The sequence below is a fragment of the Oncorhynchus tshawytscha genome, linkage group LG15 (assembly GCF_018296145.1).
Source record: "Oncorhynchus tshawytscha isolate Ot180627B linkage group LG15, Otsh_v2.0, whole genome shotgun sequence".
Lineage (NCBI taxonomy): Eukaryota > Metazoa > Chordata > Actinopteri > Salmoniformes > Salmonidae > Oncorhynchus > Oncorhynchus tshawytscha.
The window spans coordinates 38,959,030-38,977,541 of record NC_056443.1 but is presented as its reverse complement, the minus strand read 5'-3'; the positions used below and the strand labels follow the sequence as shown (position 1 = coordinate 38,977,541).

General features: G+C 50.4%; 1 protein-coding gene across 1 annotated transcript; it reads right to left on the bottom strand.

Annotated features, from left to right (window-relative positions):
* Positions 1 to 3,159: 3,159 nt before the first annotated feature.
* On the bottom strand, positions 3,160 to 18,105 carry si:ch73-265d7.2 (C-type natriuretic peptide 2). Its single transcript, XM_042297851.1, has 2 exons — positions 17,570 to 18,105; positions 3,160 to 4,309 (listed from the first exon to the last, which is right to left on the bottom strand). The coding sequence occupies exons 1-2, from the start codon at positions 17,702 to 17,704 to the stop codon at positions 4,025 to 4,027; spliced, it is 420 nt and encodes a 139-aa protein (XP_042153785.1). The 5' UTR covers positions 17,705 to 18,105; the 3' UTR covers positions 3,160 to 4,024.
* Positions 18,106 to 18,512: the final 407 nt, after the last annotated feature.

The following is an 18,512-nucleotide window of genomic DNA, read 5'->3' as shown; positions in this document are numbered from 1 at the left end:
ATCTTGTGTCCTGTCTTTCACGAGTCCCTGATTTATCTTGACAGATCTTGTGTCCTGTCTTTCACGAGTCCCTGATTTATCTTGACAGATCTTGTGTCCTGTCTTTCACGAGTCCCTGATTTATCTTGACAGATCTTGTGTCCTGTCTTTCACGAGTCCCTGATTTATCTTGACAGATCTTGTGTCCTGTCTTTCACGAGTCCCTGATTTATCTTGACAGATCTTGTGTCCTGTCTTCACGAGTCCCTGATTTATCTTGACAGATCTTGTGTCCTGTCTTTCACAGTCCCTGATTTATCTTGACAGATCTTGTGTCCTGTCTTTCACGAGTCCCTGATTTATCTTGACAGATCTTGTGTCCTGTCTTTCACGAGTCCCTGATTTATCTTGACAGATCTTGTGTCCTGTCTTTCACGAGTCCCTGATTTATCTTGACAGATCTTGTGTCCTGTCTTTCACGAGTCCCTGATTTATCTTGACAGATCTTGTGTCCTGTCTTTCATCCCTTTTATCTTGACAGATCTTGTGTCCTGTCTTTCACGAGTCCCTGATTTATCTTGACAGATCTTGTGTCCTGTTTTCACGAGTCCCTGATTTATCTTGACAGATCTTGTGTCCTGTCTTTCACGAGTCCCTGATTTATCTTGACAGATCTTGTGTCCTGTCTCCCTTTTATCTTGACAGATCTTGTGTCCTGTCTTTCAGTCCCTGATTTATCTTGACAGATCTTGTGTCCTGTCTTTCACGAGTCCCTGATTTATCTTGACAGATCTTGTGTCCTGTCTTTCACGAGTCCCTGATTTATCTTTGTGTCCTGTCTTTCAGATCTTTTATCTTGTGTCCCTGTCTTTCACGAGTCCCTGATTTATCTTGACAGATCTTGTGTCCTGTCTTTCACGAGTCCCTGATTTATCTTGACAGATCTTGTGTCCTGTCTTTCAGAGTCCCTGATTTATCTTGACAGATCTTGTGTCCTGTCTTTCACGAGTCCCTGATTTATCTTGACAGATCTTGTGTCCTGTCTTTCACGAGTCCCTGATTTATCTTGACAGATCTTGTGTCCTGTCTTTCACGAGTCCCTGATTTATCTTGACAGATCTTGTGTCCTGTCTTTCACGAGTCCCTGATTTATCTTGACAGATCTTGTGTCCTGTCTTTCATCCCTGATTTATCTTGACAGATCTTGTCTTGACAGATCTTGTGTCCTGTCTTTCACGAGTCCCTGATTTATCTTGACAGATCTTGTGTCCTGTCTTTTATCTTGACAGATCTTGTCCCTGATTTATCTTGACAGATCTTTATCTTGACAGATCTTGTGTCCTGTCTTTCACGAGTCCCTGATTTATCTTGACAGATCTTGTGTCCTCTTTCACGAGTCCCTGATTTATCTTGACAGATCTTGTGTCCTGTCTTTCACGAGTCCCTGATTTATCTTGACAGATCTTGTGTCCTGTCTTTCACGAGTCCCTGATTTATCTTGACAGATCTTGTGTCCTGTCTTTCACGAGTCCCTGATTTATCTTGACAGATCTTGTGTCCTGTCTTTCACGAGTCCCTGATTTATCTTGACAGATCTTGTGTCCTGTTTCACGAGTCCCTGATTTATCTTGACAGATCTTGTGTCCTGTCTTTCACGAGTCCCTGATTTATCTTGACAGATCTTGTGTCCTGTCTTTCACGAGTCCCTGATTTATCTTGACAGATCTTGTGTCCTGTCTTTCACGAGTCCCTGATTTATCTTGACAGATCTTGTGTCCTGTTTCACGAGTCCCTGATTTATCTTGACAGATCTTGTGTCCTGTCTTTCACGAGTCCCTGATTTATCTTGACAGATCTTGTGTCCTGTCTTTCACGAGTCCCTGATTTATCTTGACAGATCTTGTGTCCTGTCTTTCACGAGTCCCTGATTTATCTTGACAGATCTTGTGTCCTGTTTCACGAGTCCCTGATTTATCTTGACAGATCTTGTGTCCTGTCTTTCACGAGTCCCTGATTTATCTTGACAGATCTTGTGTCCTGTCTTTCACGTCCCTGATTTATCTTGACAGATCTTGTGTCCTGTCTTTCAGTCCCTGATTTATCTTGACAGATCTTGTGTCCTGTCTTTCACGAGTCCCTGATTTATCTTGACAGATCTTGTGTCCTGTCTTTCACGAGTCCCTGATTTATCTTGACAGATCTTGTGTCCTGTCTTTCACGAGTCCCTGATTTATCTTGACAGATCTTGTGTCCTGTTTCACGAGTCCCTGATTTATCTTGACAGATCTTGTGTCCTGTCTTTCACGAGTCCCTGATTTATCTTGACAGATCTTGTGTCCTGTCTTTCACGAGTCCCTGATTTATCTTGTCAGATCTTGTGTCCTGTCTTTCACGAGTCCCTGATTTATCTTGACAGATCTTGTGTCCTGTCTTTCACGAGTCCCTGATTTATCTTGACAGATCTTGTGTCCTGTTTCACGAGTCCCTGATTTATCTTGACAGATCTTGTGTCCTGTTTCACGAGTCCCTGATTTATCTTGACAGATCTTGTGTCCTGTCTTTCACGAGTCCCTGATTTATCTTGACAGATCTTGTGTCCTGTCTTTCACGAGTCCCTGATTTATCTTGACAGATCTTGTGTCCTGTTTCACGAGTCCCTGATTTATCTTGACAGATCTTGTGTCCTGTCTTTCACGAGTCCCTGATTTATCTTGACAGATCTTGTGTCCTGTCTTTCACGAGTCCCTGATTTATCTTGACAGATCTTGTGTCCTCTTTCACGAGTCCCTGATTTATCTTGACAGATCTTGTGTCCTGTTTCACGAGTCCCTGATTTATCTTGACAGATCTTGTGTCCTGTCTTTCACGAGTCCCTGATTTATCTTGACAGATCTTGTGTGACTACATTTTTCAATACATTTTTTACTTCTGTTTAACCAACTAGAAATAGAGCCAAAATGTGCCGTTACTTCAGTAAATTGTCAGCACATGTCATACCACATGAATCAACAAGAGGGCGGACACGTACCATGTATCGATCACAGTAACAGGTTTCAATTACCATTTAGTCAACAAACATTTTTTTGTTTGATGATAAAATGTAGACAGATGTTCAGTTTGGAAACAGGAGGACCAGAGCTGTTTTATTATTTCAGAGAAACAGGAACTCATTTAGTCTAGTACAAGTTCTTTGACTTCCAGCATGTAGATATAAACACTTCTCTTCATCCATATGGACTCAGGGTTGGGGCCAATTCAGCTTTCAGTACCAGAATGATGGATTCATTAAATAATTCACTGTATTGAAGTCTGATTTGAGCCCAGTCCTGATCCACTGACAGTGATATATGTAAACCATATCAGACTAATACACAGTTAACATGTTACAGAGAACAGACAGTAGAACACACAGCAGGTCCTGGTAGCGTGTTACTGGTAGCGTGTTACTGGTAGCGTGTTACTGGTAGCGTGTTACTGGTAGCGTGTTACTGGTAGCGTGTTACAGGTAGCGCGTTACTGGTAGCGTGTTACTGGTAGCGTGTTACTGGTAGCGTGTTACAGGTAGCGTGTTACTGGTAGCGTGTTACTGGGAAGATGTAAACATGTTTGACACATGTTGGTCTCAGTTTCACTTGCAAGTTTACACAACAGAAGGCCTGTCAGGTTATACATGGATACAATGGAATGACAAACATTATACACCCGCATTATATACATACACACACATACACAATCACACACCCCATAGGTTAGTTGTACTGGCTGTAACAGAGCCAGTGGTTAGAGGTCAAAGGTCATTAGTATCAGCTCTCACATGGAAGCCTCAGAACACCTATAGGTCACTTGGGGTTTTGGGAGATGACCTCTACAGTCACACAGGATCACAGTTCATAGTTCAGCGGTTAGATATCAAGGGGTGGGAATGTTACATCCGTCTGTCTGTCAGTTAGAGATCTCCCAGCCTTCCCTCGGTCTCTGACACACCCAGGAAGTAGTGGGGTGAAAGGTAGCCAATCAGAACACAAGGCCACTGGCGGTTGTCCAATCAGCATCCCAGACCGCTGACAGATCCGATGCGGTCCACCTTCATGCCGAAGCATCCCCTGGCGGTGGCGCTCTTCCTGCTTCGCCCACGGAACATCCTCTGTTGGCGCAGAAAGTCTAGGAACAACCTGGGGACCACAGGACCCGCCCCCATGCCGCGACCAGCCAATCCCTGGGAGGGAGGATGGTAGGAATGGGAGGGGCCAGAAGTGGAACCTTCAGAGGTGATGTCTGGTTGGTGGAGGATCAGAGAGCGGAGCTGAGCGCTGAAGAGATTATCTAGTACCTGGACGGGGGGAAGGGGAAGAGGGAAGAGGGAAGAGGGAAGAGGGAAGAAGGGGAAGGGGAAGAGGGAAGGGGAAGAGGGAAGGGGAAGAGGGAAGAGGGGGAGAGGGAAGAGGGGGAGAGGGAAGAGGGGAAGGGGCAGAGGGGAAGGGGAAGAGGGAAGAGGAAGAGGGAAGAGGGGAAGAGGGAAGGGGAAGAGGGAAGAGGGGAAGAGGAAGAGGGGAAGAGAAGGGGAAGAGGGAAGGGGCAGAGGGGAAGAGGGGAAGAGGGGAAGGGGAAGAGGGAAGAAGGGGAAGAGGGAAGAGGGGAAGGGGAAGAGGGAAGGGGAAGAGGGAAGGGGGGAAGGGGAAGAGGGAAGGGGAAGGGGAAGAGGGAAGGGGCAGAGGGGAAGGGGAAGAGGGAAGAGGGGAAGGGGAAGAGGGAAGGGGGATAGAGGGAAGGGGGGAAGGGGGAAGGTGAAGAGGGAAGGGGGAAGGTGAAGAGGGAAGGGGGAAGGGGAAGGGGAAGGGGGGAAGGGGAAGAGGGGAAGGGGGAAGGGGAAGGAGCGAAGAGGAAAAGGGGGAAGGGGAAGAGCGAAGAGGGAAAAGGGAAGAGGGAAGAGGGAATGGGGAAGGGGATGAGGGAAGAGGGAAGGGGGAAGAGGGAAGGGGGAAAGGGAAGAGGGAAGGGGAAGGGGAAGAGGGGAAGGGGAAGAGGGAAGGGGAAGGGGAAGGGGAAGAGGGAAGAGGAAGGGGAAGAGGGAAGGGGGAAGAGGGGAAGGGGAAGAGGGGAAGGGGAAGAGGGGAAGGGGAAGAGGGAAGGGGGAAAGAGGGGAAGGGGAAGAGGGAAGAGGGAAGGGGAAGAGGGAAGGGGAAGAGGGAAGGGGTGAAGGGGAAGAGGGAAAGGGAAGAGGGAAGAGGGAAGGGGGGAAGAGGGAAGAGGGAAGAGGGAGTGGAAGAGGGAAGGGTGAAGGGGAAGAGGGAAAAGGAAGAGGGAAGAGGGGAAGGGGAATAGGGAAGGGGGAAAGGGGAAGAGGGAAGAGGAAGAGGGAAGGGGTGAAGGGGAAGAGGGAAAAGGGAAGAGGGAAGAGGGAAGGGGGTAAGGGGAAGGGGGAAGAGGGAAGGGGAAGAGGGCAGAGGGAGAGGGAAGGGGGGGAAGAGGGAAGAGGGAAGGGAAGAGGGAAGGGGGAAGGGGAAGAGGGAAAAGGGAAGAGGGAAGAGGGGAAGAGGGAAGAGGGAAGGGGAAGGGGAGAGGGAAGGGGAAGAGGGAAGAGGGGAAGAGGGAAGGGGAGAAGGGGAAGAGCGAAGAGGGAAAGGGGAAGAGGGAAGAGGGCAGGGGGAAGGGGAATGGGGAAGGGAAAGAGGGAACGGGGGAAAGGGGAAGAGATAAGGGGGAAGAGGGAAGTTGAAGGGGAAGGGGAGGAGGGAAGGGGGGAAGGGGAAGAGGGAAGGGGGAAGAGGGAAGTTGAAGGGGAAGGGGAAGGGTAAGGGAAGAGGGAAGAGGGGAAGGGGAGAGGGAAGGGGAAGAGGGGAAGGGGAAGGGGGAAGTGGGGAAGGGGAAGAGGGGAAGGGGAAGGGGAAGAGGGGAAGGGGAAGAGGGAAAGGGGAAGAGGGAAGCAGAAGGGGAAGAGGGAAGAGGGAAGGGGAAGAGGAAGGGGTGAAGGGGAAGAGGGAAAAGGGAAGAGGGAAGAGGGAAGAGGGAAGGGGGAAGGGGGAAGAGGGAAGAGGGAAAGGGGGAAGGGGAAGAGGGAAGGGGTAGAAGGGAAGAGGGAAGAGGGAAGAGGGAAGGAAAGATGGAAGGGGGAAGGGGAAAAGGGAAGAGGGAAGAGGGAAGATGGAAGAGGGAAGGGGAAGAGGGAAGAGGGGAAGGGGAAGGGGAAGGGGAAGGGGAAGAGGGAAGGGGAAGAGGAAAGGGGAAGGGGAAGGGGGAAGGGAAGAGGGAAGGGGGAATGGGAAGAGGGAAGGGGGGGAAGGTGAAGAGGGAAGGGGGAAGGGGAAGAGGGAAGGGGAAGAGGGGAAGGGGGAAGGGAAGAAGAGCGAAGAGGGAAAAGGGAAGAGGGAAGAGGGAAGGGGGAAGGGGAAGAGGGAATGGGGGAAGGGGATGAGGGAAGAGGGAAGGGGGAAAGGTGAAGAGGGAAGGGGAAGGGGAAGGGGAAGGGGAGGGGAAGGGGAAGAGGGAAGGGGAAGGGGAAGAGGGAAGAGGGGAAGGGGAAGAGGGAAGGGGGAAGAGGGGAAGGGGAAGAGGGAAGAGGGGAAGAGGGGAAGGGGAAGGGGAAGAGGGAAGGGGAAGAGGGAAGGGGTGAAGGGGAAGAGGGAAAAGGAAGAGGGAAGAGGGAAGAGGGGAAGAGGGGAAGGGGAAGAGGGAAGAGGGAAGTGGAAGAGGGAAGGGGTGATGGGGAAGAGGAAAAGGGAAGAGGGAAGAGGGGAAGGGGAAGAGGGAAGGGGGAAAGGGGAAGAGGGAAGAGGGAAGTAGAAGAGGGAAGGGGTGAAGGGGAAGAGGGAAAAGGGAAGAGGGAAGAGGGAAGGGGGAAGGGGGAAGAGGGAAGGGGAAGAGGGGAGAGGGAAGGGGGAAGAGGGAAGAGGGAAGGGGAAGAGGGAAGGGGAAGAGGGAAGAGGGGAAGGGGGTAGAGGGAAGGGGGGAATGGGAAGAGGGAAGGGGGGAAGGTGAAGAGGGAAGGGGGGGGAAGGGGAAGAGGGAAGGGGAAGAGGGAAGGGGAAGGGGAAGAGCGAAGAGGGAAAAGGGAAGAGGGAAGAGGGAAGGGGGGGAAGGGGAAGAGGGAATGGGGGAAGGGGGTGAGGGAAGAGGGAAGGGGGAAAGGTGAAGAGGGAAGGGGAAGGGGAAGGGGAAGGGGAAGAGGGGAAGGGGGAAGAGGGAAGGGAAAGGGGAAGAGGGAAGAGGGGAAGGGGAAGAGGGAAGGGGGAAGAGGGGAAGGGGAAGAGGGAAGAGGGGAAGAGGGGAAGGGGAAGAGGGAAGGGGAAGAGGGAAGGGGTGAAGGGGAAGAGGGAAAAGGGAAGAGGGAAGAGGGAAGAGGGGAAGAGGGGAAGGGGAAGAGGGAAGTGGAAGAGGGAAGGGGTGATGGGGAAGAGGGAAAAGGAAGAGGGAAGAGGGGAAGGGGAAGAGGGAAGGGGGAAAGGGGAAGAGGGAAGAGGGAAGTAGAAGAGGGAAGGGGTGAAGGGGAAGAGGGAAAAGGGAAGAGGGAAGGGGGAAGGGGGAAGAGGGAAGGGGAAGAGGGGAGAGGGAAGGGGGAAGAGGGAAGAGGGAAGGGAAGAGGGAAGGGGGAAGGGGAAGAGGGAAAAGGGAAGAGGGAAAAGCGGAAGAGGGAAAGGGAAGGGGAAGGGGAAGGGGAGAGGGGAAGGGGAAGAGGGAAGAGGGGAAGAGGGAAGGGGAGAAGGGGAAGAGCGAAGAGGGAAGAAAAGGGAAGAGGGAAGAGGGCAGGGGAAGGGGAATGGGGAAGGGGAAGAGGGAAGGGGGAAGAGGGAAGGGGGAAGGGGAAGAGGGAAGGGGGAAGAGGGAAGAGGAAGGGGAAGGGGAAGAGGGAAGGGGGGAAGGGGAAGAGGGAAGGGGGAAGGGAAGAGGGAAGGGGGAAGAGGGAAGTTGAAGGGGAAGGGTAAGGGGAAGAGGGAAGAGGGGAAGGGGAGAGGGAAGGGGGAAGAGGGGAAGGGGAAGGGGAAGTGGGGAAGGGGAAGAGGGAAAGAGGAAGAGGGGAAGGGGAAGGGGAAGGGGAAGAGGGAAAGGGGAAGAGGGAAGAGGGAAGGGGAGAGGGAAGGGATGAAGGGGAAGAGGGAAAAGGGAAGAGGGAAGGGGAGAAGGGGGAAGAGGGAAGAGGGAAAGGGGGAAGGGGAAGAGGGAAGGGGAAGAGGGAAGAGGGAAGGGGGAAGAGGGAAGGGGAAAAGGGAAGAGGGAAGAGGGAAGAGGGAAGATGGAAGAGGGAAGGGGAAGAGGGAAGAGGAAGAGGGGAAGGGGAAGGGGAAGAGGGAAGGGGAAGAGGAAAGGGGAAGGGGAAGAGGGAAGAGGGAAGGGGGAAGGGGAGGAGGGAAGGGGAAGAGGGAAGGGGGAAGGGGAGAAGGGGAAGAGGGGAAGGGGAAGAGGGAAGGGGGGAAGGGGGAAGAGGGAAGGGGGAAGGGGAAGAGGGAAGAGGCAAGTGGGGAAGGGGAAGAGGGAAGGGGGGAAGGGGAAGAGGGAAGGGGGAAGAGGGAAGTTGAAGGGGAAGGGTAAGGGGAAGAGGGAAGAGGGGAAGGGGAGAGGGAAGGGGGAAGAGGGGAAGGGGAAGGGGGAAGTGGGGAAGGGGAAGAGGGAAAGAGGAAGAGGGGAAGGAGGGGAAGGGGAAGGGGAAGAGGGAAAGGGGAAGAGGGAAGAGGGAAGGGGAGAGGGAAGGGATGAAGGGGAAGAGGGAAAAGGGAAGAGGGAAGGGGAGAAGGGGGAAGAGGGAAGAGGGAAAGGGGGAAGGGGAAGAGGGAAGGGGAAGAGGGAAGAGGGAAGGGGGAGAGGGAAGAGGGAAGGGAAAGAGGGAAGGGGGAAGGGGAAAAGGGAAGAGGGAAGAGGGAAGGGGAAGAGGGAAAGGGGAAGAGGGAAGAGGGAAGAGGGAAGAAGGGGAAGGGGAAGAGGGAAGGGGGAAGGGGAAGGGGAAGAGGGAAGAGGGAAGGGGAAGGGGAAGAGGAAGGGGAAGAGGGGAAGGGGAGGAGGGAAGGGGGAAGGGGAGAAGGGGAAGAGGGGAAGGGGAAGAGGGAAGGGGGAAGGGTAAGAGGGAAGAGGGAAGGGGGAAGGGGAAGAGGGAAGGGGGGGAAGGGGAAGAGGGAAGGGGGAAGGGGAAGAGGGAAGGGGGGAAGGGAAGAGGGAAGAGGGAAGGGGGAAGAGGGGAAGAGGGAAGGGGAAGAGGGGGGGGGAAGAGAGAAGGGGGGAAGAGGGAAGGGGGAGGGGAGAGGGGATGTGGGAGTATGGGGGAGATGAGGGAGAGAGAAGGGGGAGGGGAGGAGAGGAGAAGAGGGAGAGAGGGGGAGAGAGGAGGGGGTGTGGGAGGAGGGGAGGAGAATAGGGAGAGAGGGAGAGAATAGGCATCAGTGCATTTGTCATGATAATTCATATAAAGTAGTCATTTGTTAAATTACAGGTACTGTACGTGAGAAAGGTAAACCATTGTGTAAATCCTTTAAACGACTGAGATAATGGAAATCCAATGAGCGAGGCTGATGTTATAATCTCCATCTGGGACAGCCAGAAGAGGACTGGCCAACCCTCAGAGCCTAGTTCCTCTGGTCTACCCAGTACAGCCAGAAGAGGACTGGTCAGCCCTCAGAGCCTGGTTCCTCTCTACCCAGTACAGCCAGTAGAGGACTGGTACCTCCTCAGAGCCTGGTTCCTCTGATCTACCCAGTACAGCCAGAAGAGGACTGGCCACCCCTCAGAGCCTAGTTCCTCTGGTCTACCCAGTACAGCCAGAAGAGGACTGTTCACCCCTCAGAGCCTGGTTCCTCTGGTCTACCCAGTACAGCCAGAAGAGGACTGGCCACCCCTCAGAGCCTAGTTCCTCTGGTCTACCCAGTACAGCCAGAAGAGGACTGGTCACCCTCAGAGCCTGGTTCCTCTCTACCCAGTACAGCCAGTAGAGGACTGACCACCCTCAGAGCCTGGTTCCTCTGGTCTACCCAGTTCAGCCAGTAGAGGACTGACCACCCTCAGAGCCTGGTTCCTCTGGTCTGCCCAGTACAGCCAGTAGAGGACTGGTCACCCTCAGAGCCTGGTTCCTCTGGTCTACCCAGTTCAGCCAGTAGAGGACTTGTCACCCTCAGAGCCTGGTTCCTCTCTACCCAGTACAGCCAGTAGAGGACTGACCACCCTCAGAGCCTGGTTCCTCTGGTCTACCCAGTTCAGCCAGTAGAGGACTGACCACCCCTCAGAGCCTGGTTCCTCTGGTCTGCCCAGTACAGCCAGTAGAGGACTGACCACCCCTCAGAGCCTGGTTCCTCTCTACCCAGTACAGCCAGTAGAGGACTGACCACCCCTCATAGCCTGGTTCCTGTCTAGGTTTCCTCCTAGGTTCTGGCCTTTCTAGGGAGTTTTTCCTAGCCACTGTGCTTCTACACCTGCATTGCTTGCTGTTTGGGGTTTTATGCTGGGTTTTTGTACAGCACTTTGAGATATCAGCTGATGTAAGAAGGGCTTTATAAATACATTTGATTGGTTGGAAGATTTGGCACACGTCACATTTCTTAGAGAGCGCGTTTTTAGAGAAAGTGGTTAAAGACTGAAGCCTGAAGACTGGCTCATCAGATGCAGTATAACATCTATTATAGGACTTTAGAAAGGCAACGGCCCCATTTCAGCGGGAGCATTTCAGCGGGAGCATTTCAGCGGGAGCATTTCAGCGGGAGCATTTCAGCGGGTGCATTTCAGCGGGAGCATTTCAGCGGGTGCATTTCAGCGGGTGCATTTCAGCGGGTGCATTTCAGCGGGTGCATTTCAGCGGGTGCATTTCAGCGGGTGCATTTCAGCGGGTGCATTTCAGCGGGTGCATTTCAGCGGGAGCATTTCAGCGGGTGCATTTCAGCGGGGCATTTCAGTGGGAGCATTTCAGCGGGTGCATTTCAGCGGGAGCATTTCAGCGGGTGCATTTCAGCGGGTGCATTTCAGCGGGTGCATTTCAGCGGGAGCATTTCAGCGGGTGCATTCAGCGGGTGCATTTCAGCGGGTGCATTTCAGCGGGTGCATTTCAGCGGGAGCATTTCAGCGGGTGCATTTCAGCGGGAGCATTTCAGCGGGTGCATTTCAGCGGGTGCATTTCAGCGGGTGCATTTCAGCGGGTGCATTTCAGCGGGAGCATTTCAGCGGGTGCATTTCAGCGGGAGCATTTCAGCGGGTGCATTTCAGCGGGAGCATTTCAGCGGGAGCATTTCAGCGGGAGCATTTCAGCGGGTGCATTTCAGCGGGTGCATTTCAGCGGGTGCATTTCAGCGGGTGCATTTCAGCGGGTGCATTTCAGCGGGTGCATTTCAGCGGGTGCATTTCAGCGGGTGCATTTCAGCGGGTGCATTTCAGCGGGTGCATTTCAGCGGGTGCATTTCAGCGGGTGCATTTCAGCGGGTGCATTTCAGCGGGAGCATTTCAGCGGGTGCATTTCAGCGGGTGCATTTCAGCGGGTGCATTTCAGCGGGTGCATTTCAGCGGGTGCATTTCAGCGGGTGCATTTCAGCGGGTGCATTTCAGCGGGAGCATTTCAGCGGGTGCATTTCAGCGGGTGCATTTCAGCGGGTGCATTTCAGCGGGTGCATTTCAGCGGGAGCATTTCAGCGGGTGCATTTCAGCGGGAGCATTTCAGCGGGTGCATTTCAGCGGGTGCATTTCAGCGGGTGCATTTCAGCGGGTGCATTTCAGCGGGTGCATTTCAGCGGGAGCATCCCTCGATGAGTTGCTGTTTTGGATACATCAGCTAAATGAACAGTAACTTATCAAGAGGGGTTTCTTTGTCACCAATGGGTTCCCAAATGGGAACAGAGCAATAGACTGCCCCCACATCGCCATAAAAGCACCAAACCAAAACCAGTCCAACTATGTGAACAGAAAAGGCTCTTATTGGCCAGGTGATTGGTTATGCTGTGTGTACCATGATCAAAGGACTGCTGAATCAGGTGGCCAGGAGAAACTCCCGACTCGTTTATTCTGCAGAACAGCAATGTTGGCCTATAACGCCTACAGGAGGGAGCTGTTGAGGATGGATGGATGGATGACTGGTGAGGATGGATGGATGGAGGACTGGATGGATGGATGGATGGATGGATGGATGGATGACTGGTGAGGATGGATGACTGGTGAGGATGGATGGAGGACTGGATGGATGGATGGATGGATGGATGACTGGTGAGGATGGATGGAGGACTGGATGGATGGATGGATGACTGGTGAGGATGGATGACTGGTGAGGATGGATGGATGACTGGATGGATGGAGGACTGGTGAAGATGGATGACTGGTGAGGATGGATGACTGGTGAGGATGGATGGATGGATGGATGACTGGTGAGGATGGATGGATGGATGGATGGATGGATGACTGGATGGATGGAGGACTGGATGGATGGATGGAGGACTGGATGGATGGATGGATGACTGGTGAGGATGGATGACTGGTGAGGATGGATGGATGACTGGTGAGGATGGATGACTGGTGAGGATGGATGACTGGTGAGGATGGATGGATGGATGACTGGTGAGGATGGATGGATGGATGACTGGATGGATGGATGACTGGTGAGGATGGATGACTGGTGAGGATGGATGGATGACTGGTGAGGATGAATGGATGACTTGTGAGGATGGATGGATGACTGGTGAGGATGGATGGATGGACGACTGGTGAGGATGGATGGATGACTGGATGGAGGACTGGTGAGGATGGATGGATGACTGGTGAGGATGGATGGATGACTGGTGAGGATGGATGGATGACTGGTGAGGATGGATGGATGACTGGTGAGGATGGATGGATGACTGGTGAGGATGGATGGAGGACTGGTGAGGATGGATGGATGACTGGTGAGGATGGATGGATGACTGGTGAGGATGGATGGATGACTGGTGAGGATGGATGGATGACTGGATGGATGGATGACTGGTGAGTGTTGCCTACTCATTTGAAGTATATTTGCTAAAGCAACTTGAATTGTCCTAACGGTCCTCATGTCTTTGAAGCTCCAGTATGTTTTTATTTTTACTGGACAAGCCACAACTGAGCCAATCAAATCAAACATTTTGGTTGTACTCAACCTTTGACACTAGCACCTCTATATCAGTTTTGGAAAAGTGGTTTTTGGTAGCTTTTTGTTTGGCAATGCCGTATTTCATGGCACGCATCAGATTTAAAGTGATGATTTTTTACCATAATTAGAGGCGTTTCACAATGTAAATAGCCAAGGTCGTGCACTGGCACTGAAGCTGAGACCAATTGGTATTCATCAATGGTTATGTCATACTGATGTGTGTATAAATCACACTTTTTCTATACGTACGAACATTCTAAATACCATTCATAACTAGTATTTTAGAATAGTTTCTATGTACACTGAACAGAAATATAAACGCAACATGAAAAGTCCCATGTTTCATGAGTAAAAATAAACAAATCAGAGAAATGTTCCATACGCACAAAAATATAATTTTTCTCATTAGATGCACAAACTTGTTAACATCACTGTTAGTGAGCATTTCTCCTTTGCCAAGATAATCCATCCACCTGACAGGTGTGGCGTATCAAGAAGCTGATTAAACAGCATGATCATTACACAATAAACGGCCACTCTAAAATGTTAAAATGTCACAGATGTCTCAAGTTTTGAGGGAGTGTGCAATTGGCATGCTGACTAGAGGAATTTCCACCAGAGCTGTTGCCAGATAATTTAATGTTAATTTCTCTACCATCAGCCGCTTACAACGTTGTTTTAGACAATTTGGCAGTTTGGCCTCACAACCGCAGACCACGTGTATGGCTTCGTGTGGGCGAGCAGTTTGCTGATGTTAACTTTGTAAACAGAGTGCCCAATGGTGGGGTTATGGTATGGGCAGGCATAAGCTACAGACAGTGAAAGCAATTGCATTTTATCGATGGCAATGTGAATGCACAGAGATACCGTGACGAGATCCTGAGGCCCATTGTCGTGCCATTCATCCACCGCCATCACCTCATGTTTCAGCATGATAATGTACGTCACAAGGATGTCACAAGGATCTGCACACAATTCCTGGAAGCTGAAAATGTCCTAGTTCTTCCAAGGCCTGCATACTCACCAGACTTGTCACCCATTGAGCATGTTTGGGATGCTCTGGATCAACGTGTATGACAGCGTGTTCCAGTTCAATATCCAGCAACTTCACACAGCCATTGAAGAGGAGTGGGACAACATTCCACAGGCCACAATCAACAGCCTGATCAACTCTATGTGAAGGAGATGTGTCGCGCTGCATGAGGCAAATGGTCACACCAGATACTGACTGGTTTTCTGATCCACGCCCGTACCTTTTTTATAAGGTATTTGTAACCAACAGATGTATATCTGTATTCCCAGTCATGTGAAATAAAGATGTAAAGATAATTCATTTCTATTGACTAATTTCCTGATATGAACTGTAACTCAGTAAAATCTTTAAAAAATATATTTTGCATTGTTGCATTCATATTTTTGTCCAGTACAATATTGATAAATGAATAGTGGTGTAAAGTACTAGAGAAATACTTTAAAGTACTACTTCAGTACTACTTTTTGGGGTATCTGTACTTTACTATTTATATTTTTGACTACTTTTACTTTTACTTTGCCATATTCCTAAAGAAAATAATCTACTTTTTACTGCATTCATCCAAAAGTACTGGTTACCTGGGTTTCTGTACAGCACTTTGAGATATCAGCTGATGTACGAAGGGCTATATAAATAAATTTGATTTGATTTGATTTGATTTTACCTTTCGAATGCTTAACAGGAAAGGAAAATGGTCTAAGTCACTCACTAAACAGAGAACATCCCTGGTCATCCCTACTGCCTCTGATCTGGAGGACTCACTAAACAGAGAACATCCCTGGTCATCCCTACTGCCTCTGATCTGGAGGACTCACTAAACAGAGAACATCCCTGGTCATCCTTACTGCCTCTGATCTGGAGGACTCACTTAACAAGAGAACATCCCTGGTCATCCCTACTGCCTCTGATCTGGTGAGAACATCCCTGGTCATCCTAAACAGAGAGAACATCCCTGGTCATCCCTCCCTACTGCCTCTGATCTGGAGGACTCACTAAACAGAGAACATCCCTGGTCATCCCTACTGCCTCTGATCTGGAGGACTCACTAAACAGAGAACATCCCTGGTCATCCTTACTGCCTCTGATCTGGAGGACTCACTAATCAAGAGAACCTGGTCATCCCTACTGCCTCTGATCTGGTGGACTCACTAAACAGAGAACATCCCTGGTCATCCCTACTGCCTCTGATCTGGAGGACTCACTAAACAGAGAGAACATCCCTGGTCATCCCTACTGCCTCTGATCTGGAGGACTCACTAAACAGAGGACATCCCTGGTCATCCCTACTGCCTCTGATCTGGAGGACTCACTAAACAGAGGACATCCCTGGTCATCCCTACTGCCTCTGATCTGGAGGACTCACTAAACAGAGAACATCCCTGGTCATCCCTACTGCCTCTGATCTGGAGGACTCACTAAACAGAGAACATCCCTGGTCATCCCTACTGGTCATCCCAGAGAACATCCCTGGTCTCCCTGATCTGGAGGACTCACTAAACAGAGGACATCCCTGGTCATCCCTACTGTCTCTGATCTGGAGGACTCACTAAACAGAGAACATCCCTGGTCATCCCTACTGTCTCTGATCTGGAGGACTCACTAAACAGAGAAAATCGCTGGTCATCCCTACTGTCTCTGATCTGGAGGACTCACTTATCAAGAGAACATCCCTGGTCATCCCTACTGTCTCTGATCTAGAGGACTCACTAAACAGAGAACATCTCTGGTCATCCTTACTGCCTCTGATCTGGAGGACTCACTAAACAGAGAACATCCCTGGTCATCCCTACTGCCTCTGATCTGGTGGACTCACTAAACAGAGAACATCCCTGGTCATCCTTACTGCCTCTGATCTGGTGGACTCTCTAAACAGAGAACATCCCTGGTCATCCCTACTGCCTCTGATCTGGAGGACTCACTAAACAGAGAACATCCCTGGTCATCCCTACTGCCTCTGATCTGGAGGACTCACTAAACAGAGAACATCCCTGGTCATCCCTACTGCCTCTGATCTGGTGGACTCACTAAACAGAGAACAACCCTGGTCATCCCTACTTGCCTCTGATCTGGTGGACTCACTAAACAGAGAACATCCCTGGTCATCCCTACTGCCTCTGATCTGGTGGACTCACTAAACAGAGAACAACCCTGGTCATCCCTACTTGCCTCTGATCTGGTGGACTCACTAAACAGAGAACATCCCTGGTCATCCCTACTGCCTCTGATCTAGAGGACTCACTAAACAGAGAACATCCCTGGTTATCCCTACTGCCTCTGATCTAGAGGACTCACTAAACAGAGAACATCCCTGGTCATCCTTACTGCCTCTGATCTGGAGGACTCACTAAACACATGCTTCGTTTGTAAATGATGTCTGAGTGTTGGAGCATGCCCCTGGCTTTCTGTAATTAATAAAACAAGACAATTGTCTACTTTGCTTAATATAAGGAATTTGAAATTATTTACACTTTGACTTTTGATACACTAAATATATTTAAAACCAAATACTTTTAGACTTTTACTCAAGTAAGATTTTACTGGGTGACTTTCAGTTTTACTTCAGTCATTTTCTATTAGGGTATCTTTACTTTTACTCAAGTATGATAAATGAGTCTCTCTGTCCCCCTAGCATCTCACCTGGTTCTCAAACACCTTCACTGTAAAGGAGTCTCTCTGTCCCCCTGGCATCTCACCTGGTTCTCAAACACCTTCACTGTAAAGGAGTCTCTCTGTCCCCCTGGCATCTCACCTGGTTCTCAAACACCTTCACTATAAAGGAGTCTCTCTGTCCCCTGGCATCTCACCTGGTTCTCAAACACCTTCACTATAAAGGAGTCTCTCTGTCCCCCTGGCATCTCACCTGGTTCTCAAACACCTTCACTATAAAGGAGTCTCTCTGTCCCCTGGCATCTCACCTGGTTCTCAAACACCTCCACTGTAAAGGAGTCTCTCTGTCCCCTGGCATCTCACCTGGTTCTCAAACACCTCCACTGTAAAGGAGTCTCTCTGTCCCCCTGGCATCTCACCTGGTTCTCAAACACCTCCACTGTAAAGGAGTCTCTCTGTCCCCCTAGCATCTCACCTGGTTCTCAAACACCTCCACTATAAAGGAGTCTCTCTGTCCCCCTAGCATCTCACCTGGTTCTCAAACACCTTCACTGTAAAGGAGTCTCTCTGTCCCCCTGGCATCTCACCTGGTTCTCAAACACCTCCACTGTAAAGGAGTCTCTCTGTCCCCCTAGCATCTCACCTGGTTCTCAAACACCTCCACTGTAGGACATGTGCCCTGCACATATTTCACCCAGCATTCTCTCTCTCCCTCTCAGCTCTACTAAGGTCTTGTTGTGTTGTCTGGCCTTGAACCAACATGAGACAGTATAACTTAACACAACACTGGTACATCCTCCCTGGGTCCATATTCACAAAGCATCTCAGAGTAGGATCAGATCCCCTCTTTGTGAAGACGGGCCCTCGGGTGTTGGTAAAGGCACCTCACTTACCTGTGTGTCGTGTTTCCGAGGTGATGGTCGGGGCGAGGGTTGGGACGAGAGTCGAGACTCCACACTCAGTGACAGAGAGGAGAGGAGGATGAGGAGGAGAAGGGTACGGGTGGAAGAAGAAGATGAAGCAGCCATCTTTGTTTGAGAAGTAAAAGTTTAAAAAAGTAAAAAAAGGATAAAATAATAAATGATATTGTTCTTCAGGAGAGTAGATAATAATAATACTACTGAGTGGAATCCGTAGGAAAAACTATTTGTCTCTTCGAGTAGTAATCCAACCGGTTACTGTTTCCTAAAAGTTGTTTTAAAGTAGTCTTTAGGATCCTTTAATGCTGTTTTCTTGGTTCGTCTAAGATCTCTTCTTTATCCTGTAGAGTCAGGATGTGTCTGTATGTGAACTGAGCAGGGGTTAGGTTATAAACAAGAACGCTGTGATGTCACACATTCTGCTGCGTTACCCCTGGAGACAAGGAACCCCAAAATGACACGATACACCCCTTCACCACCGTTACCTAGCCTACATCCTTCTCTTTACATTATGGACTGTTAACAGGTCACCACCGTTACCTAGACTACATCCTTCTCTTTACATTATGGACTGTTAACAGGTCCCACCATTACATCCTTCTCTTTACATTATGGACCAGGCCACCACCGTTACCTCTGACTACATCCTTCTCTTTACATTATGACTACATCCTTCTCTTTACATTATGGACTGTTAACAGGTCACCACCGTTACCTAGACTACATCCTTCTCTTTACATTATGGACTGTTAACAGGCCACCACCGTTACCTAGACTACATCCTTCTCTTTACATTATGGACTGTTAACAGGCCACCACCGTTACCTAGACTACATCCTTCTCTTTACATTATGGACTGTTAACAGGCCACCACCGTTACCTAGACTACATCCTTCTCTTTACATTATGGACTGTT

What these genes read in the sequence shown, in the direction of transcription:
- si:ch73-265d7.2 (XM_042297851.1), bottom strand. Translation starts at nt 17,704, where the DNA reads ATGGCTGCTTCATCTTCTTCTTCCACCCGTACCCTTCTCCTCCTCATC. An exon ending in CTCGGAAACACGACACACAG is followed by an intron (nt 4,310 to 17,569) that starts GTAAGTGAGGTG and finishes CCCCCCGTCCAG; the next exon opens with GTACTAGATAATCTCTTCAG.